Source organism: Dermochelys coriacea, chromosome 18 (genome assembly GCF_009764565.3).
Source record: "Dermochelys coriacea isolate rDerCor1 chromosome 18, rDerCor1.pri.v4, whole genome shotgun sequence".
Lineage (NCBI taxonomy): Eukaryota > Metazoa > Chordata > Testudines > Dermochelyidae > Dermochelys > Dermochelys coriacea.
This window is the reverse complement of record NC_050085.1, coordinates 1,253,884-1,272,399: the sequence shown is the minus strand read 5'-3', so window position 1 is coordinate 1,272,399 and position 18,516 is coordinate 1,253,884. Positions and strand designations below refer to the sequence as shown.

The window sequence follows — 18,516 nt, the reverse complement described above, 5'->3', positions numbered from 1 at the left end:
CTGAAGTTAGGCACCTAAAGCCATATATAGGCAAATAAATCATTGTAGCCTTATTTTTCCATAGGTGTAGCACATACACCTTCATTTTCAAGTCAATACAAATTGTGGGGTACCCAGCAGCTTTGAAAATCAAACCACTTTTTTAGGTACCTAATCTGAGGCACGCATGAGTGGGGAAAACATTAGCCCTTGTGTGTTTGTATCCTCTATCCTGGTTCTGTTTTTGCCCTTAATTTCTCTTCCTGTTCCATGGATTTCTGTCTTTCCTTTCCTTTTGTTGCATTTGAATCTGTGGCTCAGGCCAGTGGTGTTGGAACATTTTTAATAGTGGAAGAGCTGAAAGTCAGCCCCCTTACCCTGTCCACACGTCCCCTCCCAGATCTGGGACCAGGAGCAGGGCCATGTCTCCAGGAGGTGGGGACCCAGATGGGTGTAAGGAGGTGTAGGCTGGCGTAAGGGAGCCGGGAGCCCCGCGTAAAACCTGGGGGTGCTGCAGCACCCATAGTTCCCGTGCCTATCGCTCAGGCACATGGTTTTATAAATCCAAAGGGCAATCATGGTAGATTAAGATCTTTGTTTTTAAATAGGAATGCTGTATTTAAGAATGTGTTGGGTTAGCTTTTAAAATAATTTAGCTATAATTCTTAAAACATATTTTTGCTGTGAGTAAGCACTAAAATCCTACCTCCAAGAGGAAACTTAATCATTGATGGGGTGGAAATAGAGGCTGAAGGTGACTCTTCTGTATAAATTCTTTTTTTATACTAGTGCTGACACAGGTGTCAGATTATAAGGGTGTAAAATCTGCTTCTGTATTCATACAAGTAATCTCTTAAATCTGTTTTAGTGCTGTGAAACTTTTGCTGAGTATGTGTAGAACAAAAATGATCTCTTGGATTTCTCCATGCAGGTGACCTATGCATATCAGAAAATGAAAGGAGGGTTGTTTCTAAAGAAGCGTGGAAAAAGCTCAAGCAATATTTTCCAAAGGCTCCAGAATTTCCAAATAGCAAAGAGTGTTGTTCCCAGTGCAAGGTATCTGAATATCTGATGACTTCGTAAAACTTTTGACAGTTCATGTATGGTGGTAGCTTTAGCTTTTATGTTGGCATTCCCCTGGCTTAAAATGTATGGGAGGAAAAAAATCTGCTTTTACCTTTTTAATAGCACCTTTGAAAACAAACAAAAGTGGCAAAAAGGATTCTCTGTTTTCACACAGATTCTGGAAAGAGAAGGAGAGGAAAATGAAGCCCTGCATAAGATGATGGCAAGTGAGCAGAAGATTGCTCTCCAGAACCTGTTCCAGGACAAATGCAGACCGTGTCTTGGTAGCTGGCCTCAGGTACAAAGACTAGGAAAGGTTGATAGCCTTTTCTCAGATCTGGTAGACAATCAGTGTACTCTTGCCTTTGACAATAGAATGTAAAATTCTGATCTGTTAGAGGGGAATTTTGTGTGTAATCCTTGAGCAAAATAGACCATGCAAACATGGTGTAAAGCTTATTGAAAAAATGTTCCTTTCAAATCCTTTAAGCACTGACTTGGGTACTCTCTTTGAATCATAGAATATCACGGTTGGAAGGAACCTAAGGAGGTCATCTAGTCCAATCCCCTGCTCAAAGCAGGACCAATCCCCAACTAAATCATCCCAGCCAGGGCTTTGTCAAGCCTGACCTTAGAAGTTTTTAAGGAAGGAGATTCCACCACCTTCCTGGGTAGCGCATTCCAGTGCTTCACCACCCTCCCAGTGAAAAAGTTTTTCCTAATATCCAACCTAAACCTCCCCCATTGCAACTTGAGACCATTGCTCCTTGTTCTGTCATCTGCTACCACTGAGAACAGTCTAGATCCATCCTCTTTGGAACCCCTTTCAGGTAGTTGAAAGCAACTATCAAATCCCCCCTCCATTCTTCTTTCGCAGACTAAACAATCCCAGTTCCCTCAGCCTCTCCTCATAAGTCATGTGTTCCAGTCCCCTAATCATTTTTGTTGCCCTCAGCTGGACGCTTTCCAATTTTTCCACATCCTTCTTGTAGTATGGGGCCCAAAACTGGACACCGTACTCTAAATGAGGCCTCATCTAATGTCAAATAGAGGGGAACGATCATGTCCCTCGATCTGCTGGCAATGCCTGTACTCACACAGCCCAAAATACCATTGGCCTTCTTGGCAACAAAGGCACACTGTTGACTCATATCCAGTCTCTCGTCCACTGTAACCCCTAGGTCCTTTTTTGCAGAACTGCTGCCTGGCCATTCGGTCCTTAGTCTGTAGCGGTGCATGGGATTCTTCCATCCTAAGTGCAGGACTCTGCACTTGTCCTTGTTGAACCTCATCAGTTTTCTTTTGGCCCAGTCCTCTAATTTGTCTAGGTCCCTCTGTATCCAGCATATCTACCTCTCCTCCCAGTTTAGTGTCATCTGCAAACTTGCTGAGGATAAAGAACTCCAGGGTGCTCTTTTGACTGGCATTTGTAGAAGTGTGTATCTTTCACGAGTATGACTTTAAAATGAAAAAGAATAGCAAATATTAGTTGAAGTAAACTTCCTCAGGTACCGTCTGTCTCTCCTAGATATTGACCGTGCCCTCTTTCTGCAGTGTCTTGAGTACCTCACAAACTTGAATGTATTTATTCTCGCAACTCTTGTTTGAGGCTGAGCAAGACCATTATCCCCATTGTACAGATGGGAAACTGAGTCTCCCTGTGCCTGCAAGATGTGCTCAGGGGTGTCTGGGGTAGAGCAGGGAACTGAACCTGGATCTCCTGAGTCCTAAATTGACACCCTAGCCATTGGAGCTGACCTTATTGCATAGAGGCTGATACTTGATCAGAGAGAAATTTAGTGTTTCCCCTTCCATCCAAATGTTACTCAAACATCAGTGAACCTCTCTTTCAGCCTAATCTTGAATCCCAGCTAGTTTCTTAATGTGTCCTTCCTCTCTTCCCCACCCCCCTTCCCCCGCATCTCCAGGCCTCCTGCCTGGGTCTTATTCCCCTACCTTTTGCTCCCACATCCACTACTTCTTGACACTGCCTGCTTTCTCCAGATGATCTTGTCAAGCATCCAGATCATCTGTCACAGTAACCTAGCTGCTACTCCTGCTCCTCTTTCCTCCTTCTGTAATCATCCCTCTTTTGTCCCGCATCCTTTGTGGCTCTAGCTTTCAAGAGAGGAAATGTTTGTGTATGTCTGGGTGGGGAAAGGTTGCTCTGAAAAGGTATTTGGGGCCACACGTGAGAGCAGGCTAGAACAGCTCAGCTCAGGGGGAAGAAGCGAGAGCAGAAATGGCAGCCCACAATCCAATAAGGTTTTTTTGCCCTTTTTGTTCTTTCTTTCAAAAGAGGAGCTGTTTCCACTGTTCTTGTTTTGCAAGGCAAATCTTAAATTTACCAAAGAAAGGAATTTCCTTTTTATCAACCAATTGCTGATACAATTAGTGCCTCAGTGGTTTGCTCTTTGGTGTTAGGGTGATACTTTATCAGCTAATTTGTTTGTTGGAATATATTTTAAATTTATTTTTCTGTCCTGAGGGGTACACCCCTGTCTGAGGGCAGCATTTGGTCCTTGCTCTCCTCAATACATTGTAGAAGAAAGTAACTTGACAGTAGTTGTGTTATCTACACCTGCTGCTCCCATGGTACTGAGCCAGCAGTAAGAGCAGCATCTTCAAGCAATTTCACCCGGAAGTGGTACTAATTCATCATCTTCACCACAGGACTGTGTTTAGAGCACTAGCTGTTGCTGCAGTGCTGGAGAATTCCATTCTGAACCCTACTGGAGGGAAGGGTTTTTGTCTTGCTATACACTTCCAGCAGCAGGGAAAAACTCTAGAGAGGGGGTGGAGTGTCTTTAAGCAGCAAACAAGTCACAGCTAGGGTGGGGGGTTGTGAATGATTGGAGCCAGTCATGACAGAAGTAGGAAGGCTGTTTTCACTGCCACCTCACTGAGTGTGTGTGGGAGTATTGTAGCAGCAAGAGGAGTGTTTTACGCACATGGATATTTCTCTGTTTGAATGTAACTTTTGAACACCACATCAAATCAATTCCAAAATTTCAGGGAATGTTCTAGCATCAGTAGGCAGAACCCTGTTGATTTTGGTGAAAACCAGAAAGGGAAAATGAGGGGGAGACAGCCCCAGCTTCTGATTAGCATAACCAGCAAGTTCAGTCATCTCTGTAATTTTCTGTAGATCAGAGAACCAGTTCATGGCTGACATTACAACATTGCTGCATAACTCCATCCCAGCTCTGCCCCTCCTCCCAATAGAGTTCAACATGTTGACGCCCTGAATGACTTAAGAATGGTGGAGGAAATAAGGATGTACACACAGCCCCTGGGATGGAGGGAGAATAGGGGGCTCTGGCATGAGGGGCCAGAGGAGTGGGGATAGACAGCCCCGAAGGAGAAAATGGAGGATAATGGTATAGGGGATACACAATGGCATGGGGCAGAGAGAATGGGGGATCCTGGTATGGGCAGAGGGGAGAGATAAGGGACACAATGCTCTTGGCATGTGTGTTGGTGCGGGGGTTATAGGGAGTCCCTGAAATAACGGGGATGTGAGGCTGGCACACAGGGAACTTGGGGATGTGGAATGGAATAATGCCAGTAGCCCCTTTTGTGCACAACAAGATCTGCCCGTCGAAGCAGCAAAGTCTGCAACTCTACAGTTAGTATAATATGCTCTGCTGGTTAATCACAGGCTGTGTGTGCCATAAGGCTTGCTGGAGTTTAGTAGAAATGATTTATACAATGGATTGAAGATAATTGGGTACAAAACTGAATTAGCTTTCTAATGTAATATAAGCAGTAACACAAGGGTTCACTGTGTACTATGTTCTTGGTACTTGATCTCAAATTATTGTAGTTGGCTTTCAGAAGTCACACTTGAATGGAGTTATTGCGAAGAATGTTAGGATCTTGAAAGGGAACAGGTATAACAAAGACAGTGAAAACTTAGGTTTTTTCTATCTCCATTGTTAGGTTAATTTAAATGAAGTCTGTTTTTCCAGGAGACAGATGAGCTCTACATTGTATCACAGTTTTTTGTAGAAGAATGGAGGAAATTTGTAAGGTAAATTTGGTTCATATTTTAAATCTTCACTGAACTCCCTTTATTCCTTTTAGTTTTATATGTAGTAATTTGACTTTTGGATGATGTTTGTATAGTACAGTATAGAATGTGCTAAAATTAAAATATCTTGCTGTGTAGTCACTGACGTTGTGGAAATATGGAAGCACTGGGATTGTTAAGCTGGTATTGGTTATTACAGGTTCTGAGAAACAGCTGGTCAGGTTAGATACCATATTGATTAGTTTCTCATGACTAAAGCTATATCCTGGTCAAAGGACATAACTTGGTCCTGCTTCCATAGTTTGTCATTAATAGGAGATGAAAATCCTCCCTGCAATGCTAGATATAAGCAACATCCCAAGATCAAAAACCCCCAATATCTGATTCCCTGAGCCTAGCAATTTAAATACTCTGCTTATCTCTCTTCTTAGTGCTATTTGCGGACTTTTGATTTCTTGTTAAGGAAAACTCTGTGATGTCTAACTAGAGTTCAGTGAAAAATCCCCCCAAATTATGCTAGCTTTGAATCAGTTTTTCTCACCAAAATGAAAAACCAAAATTAAAATTGTTTGGATCAAACAAAAGAACATTTTGAATGTTGATTCAGATCAGCCTTTTCAAAACAAAGTTGATTCAAAACATTTAAATGTTTAAAAAAAAAAAACGCAGGTTGTTTTCAGCTGAAATAATTTGCCAGGTTTGACCCACATTCATGAGTAGTTTCCATGCCCATATATGTATATTTTTTTGGTAAATTTGCTCATCTGCCAAAAAAAAAAAAAATTCACTCAGCTCTGTCTAACCATGCTAAGTACACATTTGTTTTCCCTTCTCCTGTTTTGAGCAGGAGGCCTACAAGATGCAGCCCTGTATCATCAGTAGGAAACAGTGCTCTTCTCTGCCCACATGGGGGCCTCATGTTCACATTTGCTTCCATGACCAAAGAGGACTCTAAACTGTGAGTTTCTTCTGTTCACTTGTCTTCCTTTGTCAGGTATTTCTCTCCCTGTCTCCAGGAATATGTAAATCAAATGACCCGTGAGGACAGTACTGTTGATCTCTGTAACTGTAACATTTTCCTGATGCCTGGAGATGCCTGTTTTTGAATGACTTTGATGTGAAAACCCCTTTACACCTTTAGATAGATCTTCATGCAGAAAGTACCGTAAGTGTTCAGTGATAAGTGTTCTGCAGAAGCAAGGCTAGCATTGGAGAAAGAAATATGATCAGTAAAGTAGAATTTATTATTAGGAATTGAACGAGCTCAAGTGAGAGACTGACTATTATTTGACACTGGAAACTCACTTCCTTACCTTTACCATCAGAATGGACACAGGTCTTCTCAGTTGCTTTCCACAAGACTTGTCTTCAAAGTATCAGATACCATCAATGGATTTCATGCTTTGTGGGATTGCTTCTTCAGTGGCACAGAGCTAAATGTAACACATCTTCCACTTTCATACTTTTTCTTCCATCTCAATCCTTCCTTCCTGCATAGTTTTGCTTTAGGAGTTAGAAAGACTGTTCTTAACATTTAAAAGGTTCTGAAACCTAGAGCCCAGTGCACTTGTAAGGCTTGTGCACAGTGTTTCCTTTCATGATAACTAAGCTACACAGCTGTAATTGAATACTTCTGGTTTGATTTTTCTATGTCATGAAGCATGTTGTGTTTCTTTGCACAGTATAGCTCTAATATGGCCCAGTGAGTGGGAGGCAATACAAAAACTATTTGTTGTGGATCACGTTATCAAAATCATCAGAATGCAAACTGCTGAGATGAGCCCTGAGAGCACGCTTTTCGATTCTGATCCCAGTAAGTGAGTCTTATCTTCACCAGTGTCTGCAGAATAGCTTTTTCAATTGATACTGGCTCCCTTGTGGGGTTTGGAGGGGGAGCTGCAATTTTAGCATAAATGGTCAGAACTTAAGGGAGGAGTGGAAAAGATAGATGCCAGTTTCTCAGTAATAGCTGTAGAGTAAATGTAGAGTTTGGAAAATGTACCCCCATTGTGCAAGCCACTCTTGATTTAGTCATGAAGGTGGTGAATATTTATAGTGGTCCCTTGTGTAATGTCACTGTCACCAAAATATCTGTTAGCTGTTTAACCATACTTTCCTTTTTATCTTTCTAGAGCTGTGTCCAGAATGCAGAGAAGGATTGTTATGCCAGCAGCAGAGGGACCTGCGTGAGTACACCCAGGCCACCATCTATGTACATAAAGTGGTGGATAATAAAAAGGTACTGATCCCTCACTGCTAATCTTCACTGAATTTTGTTAAAGGTAAACTGTACTGAGTAGTAGCCAAGATAGCTATAAAAATAGTTATCAAATAATATATATTGGCAAAGAGAATGCTCGTACTGCATGAGAAATTACTCAGCATTGTTTCTGTGCCTCTATTCTGCAAATGGGACTGTCAGTGACTGCTGCTATGTTGACGGTACCTCTTCAGCAGAGAGAATGAGGAGGACTTGTGGCACCTTAGAGACTAACAAATTTATTCGAGCATAAGCTTCCGTGGGCTACAACCCACTTCATCAGATGCATGCAGTGGAAAATACAGGAGGAAGGTGGGTGGGCGGGTGCGCGCGCACACACGCAGACGCAGACTCAGAGAGAGAGAACATGAAAGAATGGGTGTTGCCATATCCACTATAACGAGAGTGATCAGTTAAGGTGAGCTATTATCAGCAGGAGGGAAAAACCCTTTTGTAGTGATAATCAGGATAGGCCATTTCCAGCAGTTGACAAGAAGGTGTGAGTAACAGTAGGGGGAAAATAAATAAACATGGGGAAATAGTTTTACTTTGTGTAATAACTCGCTTCTGGTGAGTTAAGATGCTTTTTAAAAATCAAACACAAGGTTAGGTTGTAAATTTACTACACCAAAAACCTAAACAGCATTTTACAGGGTAAATAATGGCCCTAGAACTTGATTTACAAATATCTGAAGGTTCTTGCAGTAAGCCTCCAGTCTTCTTTTAGTTGTATTTTAATGCTCTATAGTTCTGGGTGAGAAACCAAGACTCCTCATAGGAAAACTCCTCAGATAAGCTGACAAGAACCAGCTGATAGTGTAGAGGCACTTTAATGTGGGATGGTCACAGGATTTTGTTGTACTAGGAGTTTTTCAGAGGGCACAGTGGATAGGAGGGACAGATTTTACTGGTGCCCAACAGCCCATGAGTTGGGTTAAATGTAGCCCTGTGTCATCATGCTGTTCAGAGTGGGAGAGTGGTGGTTTGAGGAGTCAAGGGGACTGATAGTGCTGGGAAAGGCAAACAGTTGGCTACCGACATGTCCCTGAAACATATTTAACTTTTCAGCTGTCAGGAGATTTGTGAACTCAGGCTTTTGTAAAGTGACTGCACAGTGTATTATGTTCAGTTTGTGACATTTTATTCTATTTTTGTAGGAGTTACTGGCTAGTTTGTCTCTACTAAAGCATGTTAGGCCTAAGTAGAGTAACCTTTCTCTCAAGGTGTGGTTCAAGCGTTTTCTCTGGTGCTAGCAGCGTGGAGAGGCATCTCCCCTCTCCTAACCTGGGTTTGGGTCCTGAGTTCCTTTTTTGGATGCCTGGTGAGTTCTCACTGTTCCTGAGACCCAAGAGGTGCTGTCTCTTGGGAAAATGAATAATTCTACCCCTACTCGCAAGGAGTATAAAACCCAGTACACAAGATACAATAAAGTGTATAAACAAAAACGCCAGCAAAGGAATGACAAACCCAAAATAACAGTATAACACAGAGGACTTCGCTGAGAATAGGAAAATTGGATCTGGGGAAGGAAAGGGTTAGGGTTAATTAAAAAATACTGACCAGAACCAACCATTTCTTAATGGTTAAGTTGGCTTTGGCCAACTTAAGAGGGGGCCCTTTTATTGTATCGTCGTATTGTGGGGCAGGGTCCTCTGCTGGCTCCCTGATCTGGTGTCCTGTGGAGGTCTCAGTTGGCTCAGTCAGTGGTGTTGTGTCGTATCTCTGCCACTTTGGGCACTGGTCTCTGTAGGGCTGGAGCTGCCTGACCTATGCACTGAATCCCACAGCAGATCAAAGGCTCCCTTTTGTGGAGGGGGGTTAATCAGAGACTCCCTGAGCAGCCCCAGTAAATTGCCTGTCCAGATCACCCCATGCAGAAGCCTCCCTTTTGACCTCAGTAGGAGTTTCTGGTGCATTCTGTCTCTGTGCCTGACTGTAGGCATGCTGGGAAATGGTGTCATAGGGCTTGATAGCCATTATTGTTAAATGTAGTCCATAGGGTAGGACCCTCTGGAGCAGTGTTTCTCAACCTTTTTGATGCCAGGGACTGGCTTGCTGCCTTCCTAAACTGTGTCAGGGAGATCTCAGGGACTGCCCATATGCAGACCAGTCATTGAAAAACACTGAAAGGCTCAGTCCACCATTCCAGGAACCGTGTGGGGGTTACACTAGTAGCTGTAAGTGTACAAGCTAGCCCGTGTGGGGGAAGAAGCTGAAATAACTGTTGTTCGTTTTATCCCATCTGCTGTCAGTTTCAGAGGAAAATAAATGGAACAGTAAGAATTGTTTTCTTTTGAGTCAGGGCCAGATTCTGGGAGGGACTCTGCCTTCTGAAGGGTGCTGAGCACCCTCAGTGCCCAGTGAAGTCAATAATAGTTGACAGGTTTCAGAATGGTAGCCATGTTAGTCTGTATTAGTTAAAAAAACAAAAAAAAACGAGGAGTACTTTGTGGCACCTTAGAGACTAACGAATTTATTAGGGCATAAGCTTTCGTGGGCTAAAACCCACTTCATCGGATGCATGCCATAATAATGGCTATAATAGCTTATGCCCTAATAATAGTTGAGTGGCTCAGTTCCTTGCATGTTTAAATCTAGCTTTAAATAATGAGTATAAGAGTTAACAGAAGCAGCTGACTTGCGAATTACTGAAAGTCATAGTTCTCACGCACAGAAATTTGCTCTGTCTCTGCAGAGATGAGCAGATTCTGAGTACTAGAGTAGAATCTGCATGTAGGTAGAACTGGTGGGGCCTTGCAAATTATTTCTAGATGAGATTTTTAATCAACTGGACCTCTACTCAGGAAAGTTTTGTTTTTTGTTTTGCCCTTGTACATGATCACATATATAAAACAGTCTTAAATTGAGAAAAATCGGTAGTACCAAAATGTTGTTACTGCCCATTTAACATCTGGTGTCATCACCAGATGTTAATGAGCAGTAACCTTAGAAAAGGTTCAGAAAAGGGCAACTAAAATGATTAGGGGTTTGGAACAGGTCCCATGGGAGAGATTAAAGGCTAGGACTTTTCAGATTGGAAAAGAGGAGACTAAGGGGGGGGGGTATGATAGAGGTCTATAAAATCATGAGTGGTGTGGAGAAAGTGAATAAGGAAAAGTTATTTACTTGTTCCCGTAATATAAGAACTAGGGGCCACCAAATGAAATTAATTGGTAGCAGGTTTAAAACAAATAAAAGGAAGTTCTTCTTCACTCAGTGCACAGTCAACCTGTGGAACTCCTTGCCTGAGGAGGTTGTGAAGGCTAGGACTATAACAGGGTTTAAAAGAGAACTGGATAAATTCATGGAGGTTAAGTCCATTAATGGCTATTAGCCAGGATGGGTAAGGAACAGTGTCCCTAGCCTCTTTGTCAGAGTGTGGAGATGGATGGCAGGAGAGAGATCACTAGATCATTACTTTTAAGTTCACTCCCTCTGGGGCACCTGGCATTGGCCACTGTCAGTAGATTAATAGATATTAAAGTCAGAAGGGACTATTATGATCATCTAGTCTGACCTTCTGCACAATGCAGGCCACGGAATCTCACCTACCCACTCAGGATACTGGGCTGGATGGACCTTTGGTCTGACCCAGTATGGCCATTCTTATGTTCTTCCTGGGAGTGACTTCTCACTAAACAGTGGGTAGTTTAACTAATAAGTTTCTGCAACATATTTATTTGGCTTTGTAAATCAATTAAGCTTTATTTGTCACTGCACTTGCCTTCAGTTCGTGGCAGATACTGCTGCTTAGCAGTAACTTGTATAAATTTAGTTAGATATACATTCAGCATTTATAACTAAACTTAGGGTGAAAGATGGGCAGTTTGTCTCTTCACGTTGCAGCCACGGTTCTATATTCTGTAAACGTGAGACCTTTGATAAACTGCTAGTAACTTTGAGAATGCTGCAAATCATGCTCAGTGTTTACAAGATGTGCTGGTTTCTTTAATTGCAAAATACATGTATGGAGAAGCATACACCTAGGTGGGTTAGCATGCTCTGAGGCATTCAGGTGGGAGTATGCGTAACTTCCATATTTTCCCTTGAAAATTCCAGCCTCCGACACTATCTGAGGAGCCTAGCTCAAGTGTAAATACGTACATTAGTGTAGTGTAGGTACATTTATCATGAAGTAACATAGGGATAGATATGTATATATAAATTATTTCTCTGTAGCTTACTTACAAATTAACTGCAGACAGACCAATAAATAACTAATGAGCACTTCTGTCAATCTGTTAAATGCAACCACTCGACTGACCTGTATGTATCATTTATGGAGAATATTAGTTTCTCTTCATTACAGCTCTCTCAATACAATGAGGTCAGGTCAGAGAAAGAGCTGGTTGAAGGGGAAAGAATCCAGCCCCAAAGACTTTCCCTTTGTCTAGAAAGGGAAAGAGTTCCTGAGCTACAGGAAGCAGTAGATCTCTGCAATGGTTTCTCCCATTTTAGCCAGCATCCAGAATCTGTTAAAAGATCATTTACAAGCTATACGTGTGTTATCAAGCTGTAAGAGACAAAACTCTAGTTTATCTTCTAGGTTGATGCACTCCAAGTATCTGCCTGGGTTAGGGCAGTTGGCGTTTTATCCACTATGGTCACTTGTCCTTGTGCCCTATTTAAGCTCATTATATTAAGGTAGCACCCTTAAAAATGCTCTATAAGGAACTTGCTAAAAGGCCTGGGACAACCTGAGTTTGTGCTGTTGGAACAGAGTTATGCAGTGTGTGATTTGTGTAACTTCAGGTAATGAAGGAAGCTGCTCCAGAACTGAATGTGAGCAGTTCAGAAGCTGAAGAGGAAAGGGAAGAAGCCAAACCAGAAGGGGAACAGGATCCAGATTTTAACCAGGTAAAGATCTAAAACGCTGCAGGGTTTGCAATTTTGAGTTTCCCTCTAGATAGCGAAGTATCCAACTCTGACGATACAGTAATCTTCTTATATTTACTGTTAGCAGTTGAAACCAGAAATATATCAACTTCTTTATTTTAAGCTTATCGTTGTAATACCGTCTTAAAATTAAAATCATGGAGGTTAAGTCCATTAATGGCTATTAGCCAGGATGGGTAAGGAATGCTGTCCCTAGCCTCTGTTTGTCAGAGGGTGGAGATGGATGGCAGGAGAGAGATCACTAGATCATTACCTGTTAGGTTCACTCCCTCTGGGGTACCTGGCATTGGCCACTGTCGGTAGACAGGACACTGAGCTGGATGGACCTTTGGTCTGACCAGGTGTGGCCATTGTTATGTTCTTAAAATTTACTTACCTTTTTGTTCCATTTGACAAACCAATTGCTCTTTGCTCCTGTGTGTCTAATATGGTTGTGGAGCTAATATTGTTTTGATTAGTTTCCTTGTTCGTACATCTTACGGGGTATTGTGAAAATGTATTAAATGTAAAGCACATTTTAAAGCTCTGATAGAAGGTGCTTTCCAAGTTCAAGGTTTTATTAAATTACTGAACATGTAGTTTTTGTGAACCCCACAAAAATGGTGGATATTAAGTCATCTTCTTTAAAAGCAGTGTAGCCCTGTTGGTCTCAGTATATGAGGCACTAGGTAAGTGAAGAAGAGTTCTGTGTAATTTGAAAGTTTGTACCTTTCACCAACAGAAGTTGATCCAATAAAAGAGATTACCTCACTTAACTTACCTTCTTTAAAAGAAACTTAGAACCTAGAGGACTCTCATAGGTTTGGAATCTATGAAAATTTGGGCTTAGAATTCTTAAACATTCCTAGTCCTAGTACATCTGGCCTAACACTGACGCATGCTCTTTCTGGTACCCATAGAAATACTGAGGTATTTCCTTCAAGTGGTGGTAATGCATACTGTTGTCTCACCCTGATTTTGGCAGTGTCTTCCTCCTTGTACTTTTTTTGGAGAGAAGTGATTACTACAACCTTAAATATTTAACACATGTTGAAAAGTGGTTCCATACTCCATGCTGTCCTCAAGTTAAAAATGGAAATGTGGCTATCTTTGAGCAAGTCCTTCAGTACTTGCAACCTCTCTGATGCTTGTGTGCATCAGTTGATTATCACAGATGTACTTTAATGTTTTGTGGCTTTGCTTGTTTAAATAGCTTATTTACAAGGCCACCTGGGCAAGAGGCAGATTGAAGAATTTGCATTATCAGTGAATTCAGTAAGCAAACTTCCTATTTCTGACCCTTGTTCCTAGACTAATGGTGGTGCGAAACGACAGAAGATAACCCATCAGAACTACATTGTTTATCAAAAGCAAGGCATCAGACGGAGTACACGGCACAGAAAAGTCAGAGGGGAAAAGGCACTACTTGTTTCCGCCAACCAGACATTGAAAGAGCTGAAAATACAGGTGAGGAATTTCCTTTGTTCCTAAAAACAGTGTTCTCCTCTGCTGTCGTGTGTGAGCGCACAATGGTGACAGGGAAGTAAATCTAGATGTCTTGTACTCCTAGCTGTTGCCATTGTTTTAGATTTTCCTGTGTAAGAACTTATAAAATACTCCAAGATCTGTCATGGTAACTCAAAGACAAATGTTGTTTCCCACTTCATGGACGAGGAAGGCTCTAAATACAGTAGAACTGCCACATTTCTGCACCAGACAGCGGCAGTGCACAAGGGGGCTCTTGCAAAGCACTGCTCAGTGGTTCTTTGTGAAGGAGTGGGGCAGTAGCACCCACAATGATATACTAATCAGTGGCTCTGTTTTGTTTGGTGTCCTAAGATGCATGGTTTTTGACAGTATTATTGGTGTGTGTGGGACTTGCATATTCTGCTTTTGCACAAAATCAGTGTTTTATATTGTGTTGGCACAGATCATGCACGCATTTTCAGTTGCTCCGTTTGACCAGAATTTGTCGATCGATGGGAAGATACTAAATGATGATACTGCAACACTTGGTGCCCTTGGAGTCATTCCAGAGTCAGTCATTTTATTAAAGGTAACGTGAGAATTGTGGTGGTCTGCTGAAAGGAAATGCTGACTGGCAACAGAAATGATATCAACTTAGAATTACACTAACACTATATTGAGATTACTCAGTTAAGTATTTGAGTCAGGAAATGCTGTGATTTGAACTTTCCTCCTACGATGCATGCATTGTCTTTAATTGTCTGAGATACGGTATCTGAGAAGTTAACATTTTTTCTACAACTGAAGGTATACGTGTGTAATGAATGTGAAAGCTTCTGTAGCGCATAAGTGCAAGGCCAGCAGAATTAAGGTTGTGCACTCAACTTTCACACTTAGATTTTTGAGCACTAAACTGTATAATCTAAGTATAATTTTTAATACTTAATTTCCTGTCCTCCTTTTTGAGGGAAGAAAAATCTTAAACTCTATAAAGAGCTGTTGATGGTGAAGGCTAACTAATGCCTTAACTAGTGTCACTAGTAACCTGTGCACTTGTAAATTTAACAGGTGCCAGTTGGGCAAAGGACAGTAAGTGCTTCCATATCTATGCATGTACATGCCTTCGTAAACATACAGCACAACAAAATACAGTGGCCCCAGTTGGCATATGCTTAGTTGACTTCAGTGGGACTAAAGCCCAGGCTTAAACAGCCCTTCCTAAACAGATACACATTACTGAACTGGGGATCCTAAAGCCTGAAAAGTGCTTCCAGTCCTCTTTTTATTGTCCCCCAAACCACCCTGGGAAAACTTCTTTCTTTGGCAGCGTATATTTTCTTCCCCAGTCTGTTTAAATGCACATCTGCCAGAGTCTCTTGCTTAGCTAATAGGACCAGTAAACTTCTAGTATTCATGTTGTTTTATAGTTCTGTTTGGTTTGTTTTACAGGCTGATGAACCAATTGCAGATTATGCAGCAATGGATGATGTTATGCAAGGTAAAGAAGACTTCATAATTACAATCTAGAAACATTCTTATTTGTGAAAACATATTATTACCACTGTACTCTTTCTTGGTTAGTTGCTTTGACAAAAATTATTTATGGTCATGTTGTACTGCATTTGGGACCGAACATGATAAGCATAAGACAGGCTTATATGTGGAGCTGAAGTCACAGTGTAGAAAGGTAGGAGAAATTAGCAGAAGACAGAAGTATTCAAGATTTCCCTGCAGCCAGCATCTGAAAGTTGTTGAAGCTTGATATTTGCAATAATTCAAACAGTTGATTCTTCTCTTAGAAGTCACATTGTCATTAGAGGTTTCTGATGTAGTATTTTTCCTTTTCAGTTTGTATGCCTGAAGAAGGATTTAAAGGTAAGGCACTTACTTGTTACTTCATTTATTTGAACCTACCTTAATTTCATCTTGAATGCGTGTAATCTTCTTTGTTGCTTTTTCACTTACAGGGACTGGTCTTCTTGGACACTAATGTGTTTTTTTTTTTATAACCGCTGGCAGCAGAGAAATGACCAGAAAGGAAGAGGATTTTGACATGGTAGGGCATTAAAACAAAGGTGGATATAGGACTAAACAGTTGCTTGACTCTTCCAGAAGGCAGAAACCCATTCTGAAATGACTGCCCCAAATGCCTTATGTCAAAGCAGATTGCACTGAAGGGACATCCTGACTTCAAGAGAGCATTTCAAATTTTATATTTAATAAAACAAAAGTAAAAGTATAGTAGCAGTAACAATATATCATGTTTACAGACAGAAATTTCGAACTGAGGAAGGGAGAGGCATTCTGTTGTTTCCTTGCTCTGATTTCATACCACCGTCATCTGTCCATAAAGAAATAGTATTACAGTAGATCAAAAACATCTTGATCTGTCCTAAAGTAACTCTTTAGAGATAAACCTGCTAACAGATATCCTGTCTTTGATCCACTTTTACTCTTTCAGTACAGCATGGAAGTAAAGAATTTGTTAATTGTGAAGAATGACTAGCTTTTTCAGACTTCAGATATGTACCCCAAAATGTAAACTGTGGCTTGCCTGTGAAAGCCTCCATCAGTGGCTCTTCAACACCGAGATAAGGGGGACAAGGAACTGCCTTCTCGGCTGTCTCTGGAGGCTCTAGCACACACCCGTCCTTTTGCAGTTTTACTTTCAAACTTGAAGATGATCCTAACTTTAATAATCACATGGTCTTTCTCTGTGAAATGTGTTTTTAGAAATGTTGGCTATTTTAACAACTTTTGATAACATCTTCTCCAGTATGCTACTGCCAAGAGCCAGAAATCCATTTCCACTCTACTGATCAATTCAGGAACATTGAATTAATCTTCACTAGAATATCAGAATCAGAGATACTGAAGGGGATGAGGTGTCATACTTGGGGCACATTTTTCATGTGAAGAGATTTTCCTTTTGTTCTCATTGTTTTCAGGAATGCACTAATTTTTTTTTTATTTTTTTTTAAACCATCTGTAATTCCCAGAAAGGATCTCTTCCTGACCCTATTAAATATTAGCTGGAAATAGTTTACCACTAAAATATTTAAAAGGACACTGTCAAGGTATCTTTAATAATAAAGTTAAATATTTCCTGGTAGCTTCATGCTCAACTGTGCTCCCTTAGCAAAATAGCCTCTTGCTGAGTTTGGGCTTTGGCAGTGTTTTATTATTGTTTTTAAATTGGTTGTTTAGAGCAAAACTAGTGTATTTAACACTCCCATGAGCATTGCAGGCAGATTTAAGGGGTCTGTGGAGCATGGAGGGTATATAAAAACATGGGCCCTTGATAGTGTTCTTTTTAAAATTTACCTTTTATCAGAATAGTCATAGCTCCCCTTCATAAAATGATTAACCTTTGTTCTTTTTCTCTGTACTGTTTTAATCCATCTTCTCCCCCTCCCCCCCATCCCACCCCTTCCTCCAAAACCAGTTTGGGAAGTTGGTAGGGAATACAGGAAGCAGGTCTGGACCAGTGAAAGTGGCAAAACAATTGATATAAAGTATTCTATTTGGAGCAGTTGTAAAGTCATAAATAATGGCTTGGAAATGATTCAGAAAAGGGGATTTAAAACTGAGATTATTTCTAATGTATCTTGGTTTTGTATTTCAAGATACGGGATTTGGATCCAATAAAAGGGCTGGATCTTAGAGAGGTGAAACAGTGCAGCTGAGCAATTTATTCTTTCCCAAGGTAAAGACTTCAGTAAAAGTTCAATATGCTATTGTTAGTGCTTGATTAAGCAACTCTACTTCCCTTGAAAATAGGCTTGTTTGCCTGAAAGAGATTTTATTCTTCTTTTTAGACTGAAGCACTCACTCATGTACATAGCCCCTGGAAATTTGATATTTTTTTCAATTTGCTGGTTTTTTGGGGGGGAGGGGGAGGCGGAGGCGGGAGGGTTGTTTTTTATTTTTGTTTTTTTGTTACTAGAGTCTCTTCCTTGAGATTACAATGTTCCAAAACTAAGTCTCTTAAACTTCACAGGGAAGAACTGTAAACCATGATGTATAAGTAGACACAATTACAGATGTGATGTATAGATGTACCTAATGGCCTTGGTATTGCTATATCTTACAGCTGTGCAAGGGAAACAGGTACAAGATGTGATCAAAGGCACATTAACTGTTTTGTCTGTATTTGCAAACATATTGGACTAAAATTGTCATTTGAGCTGTGGAAGCCTTATTAAAGTACATACACATGGTCTATCTTCTCATATTTTAATGTATTGCATAAAGCATTTTTTACATTGATTGGTTCAGATATCTTCTGTAAAATTTGTCGTCTTTTTCTAGTATTTCTGAGAATTCCACAGTTTGAAACTTTTTTCCATGAGTTGAATGTGCCATAAAGTGGTTAGTTGACTGTTTGATGGCAGGAACAATAGATTACTAAAATAAAGCCAGGAGGAAAGTTGAGTAAAAAAAATAAGTTTCACGTGGGTCTCAGGATATTTAAACTGTAGCAGAACAATAGTACAGATTCCTCTAGTAAGAAACACTATACCTGTAAACACTTAAACGCAGTCCCAGTTGATTTTCTCATTGTTGACTATTCACTGTTCCCAAATTAATATCAGAAACAGCAGCTTAAATTGAATAATCTTGTTCAGATACTTAGGCATATGGATCTCATCTACCATTAGTTGTATTGCAGAGGCAAAGTTAAGGAGGCACAGTCTAATGTGTTAGAAACAGTTACAGAAACATTCCTGTAGTACTAAATACTTCATAGTTGTGAAAGAATCCATGCTGAGTGAATCCAGAAGGCAAGTCTGGATTTTCCCGACCTGGGGTATTCTATCTGCTACCCAAGATCCAT

The 18,516-nt window shown here is 40.8% G+C and overlaps 1 protein-coding gene across 3 annotated transcripts in view; it reads left to right on the top strand.

The window, feature by feature from the left end:
- The window catches only part of USP48 (ubiquitin specific peptidase 48), a 62,217-nt gene extending 44,269 nt beyond the window's left edge, over positions 1–17,948 (top strand). For all 3 annotated transcript variants that reach the window (XM_038376700.2, XM_038376699.2, XM_038376705.2), the window contains 12 exons: positions 911–1,035; positions 1,220–1,342; positions 5,016–5,077; positions 5,925–6,035; positions 6,760–6,890; positions 7,210–7,316; positions 12,090–12,194; positions 13,524–13,679; positions 14,143–14,268; positions 15,129–15,177; positions 15,528–15,554; positions 15,647–17,948. In XM_038376700.2, the coding sequence (XP_038232628.1) occupies positions 911–1,035; positions 1,220–1,342; positions 5,016–5,077; positions 5,925–6,035; positions 6,760–6,890; positions 7,210–7,316; positions 12,090–12,194; positions 13,524–13,679; positions 14,143–14,268; positions 15,129–15,177; positions 15,528–15,554; positions 15,647–15,669 (1,145 nt within the window). In that variant the 3' untranslated portion in view covers positions 15,670–17,948. The remainder of the gene's footprint in view (positions 1–910; positions 1,036–1,219; positions 1,343–5,015; positions 5,078–5,924; positions 6,036–6,759; positions 6,891–7,209; positions 7,317–12,089; positions 12,195–13,523; positions 13,680–14,142; positions 14,269–15,128; positions 15,178–15,527; positions 15,555–15,646) is intronic.
- Positions 17,949–18,516: the final 568 nt, after the last annotated feature.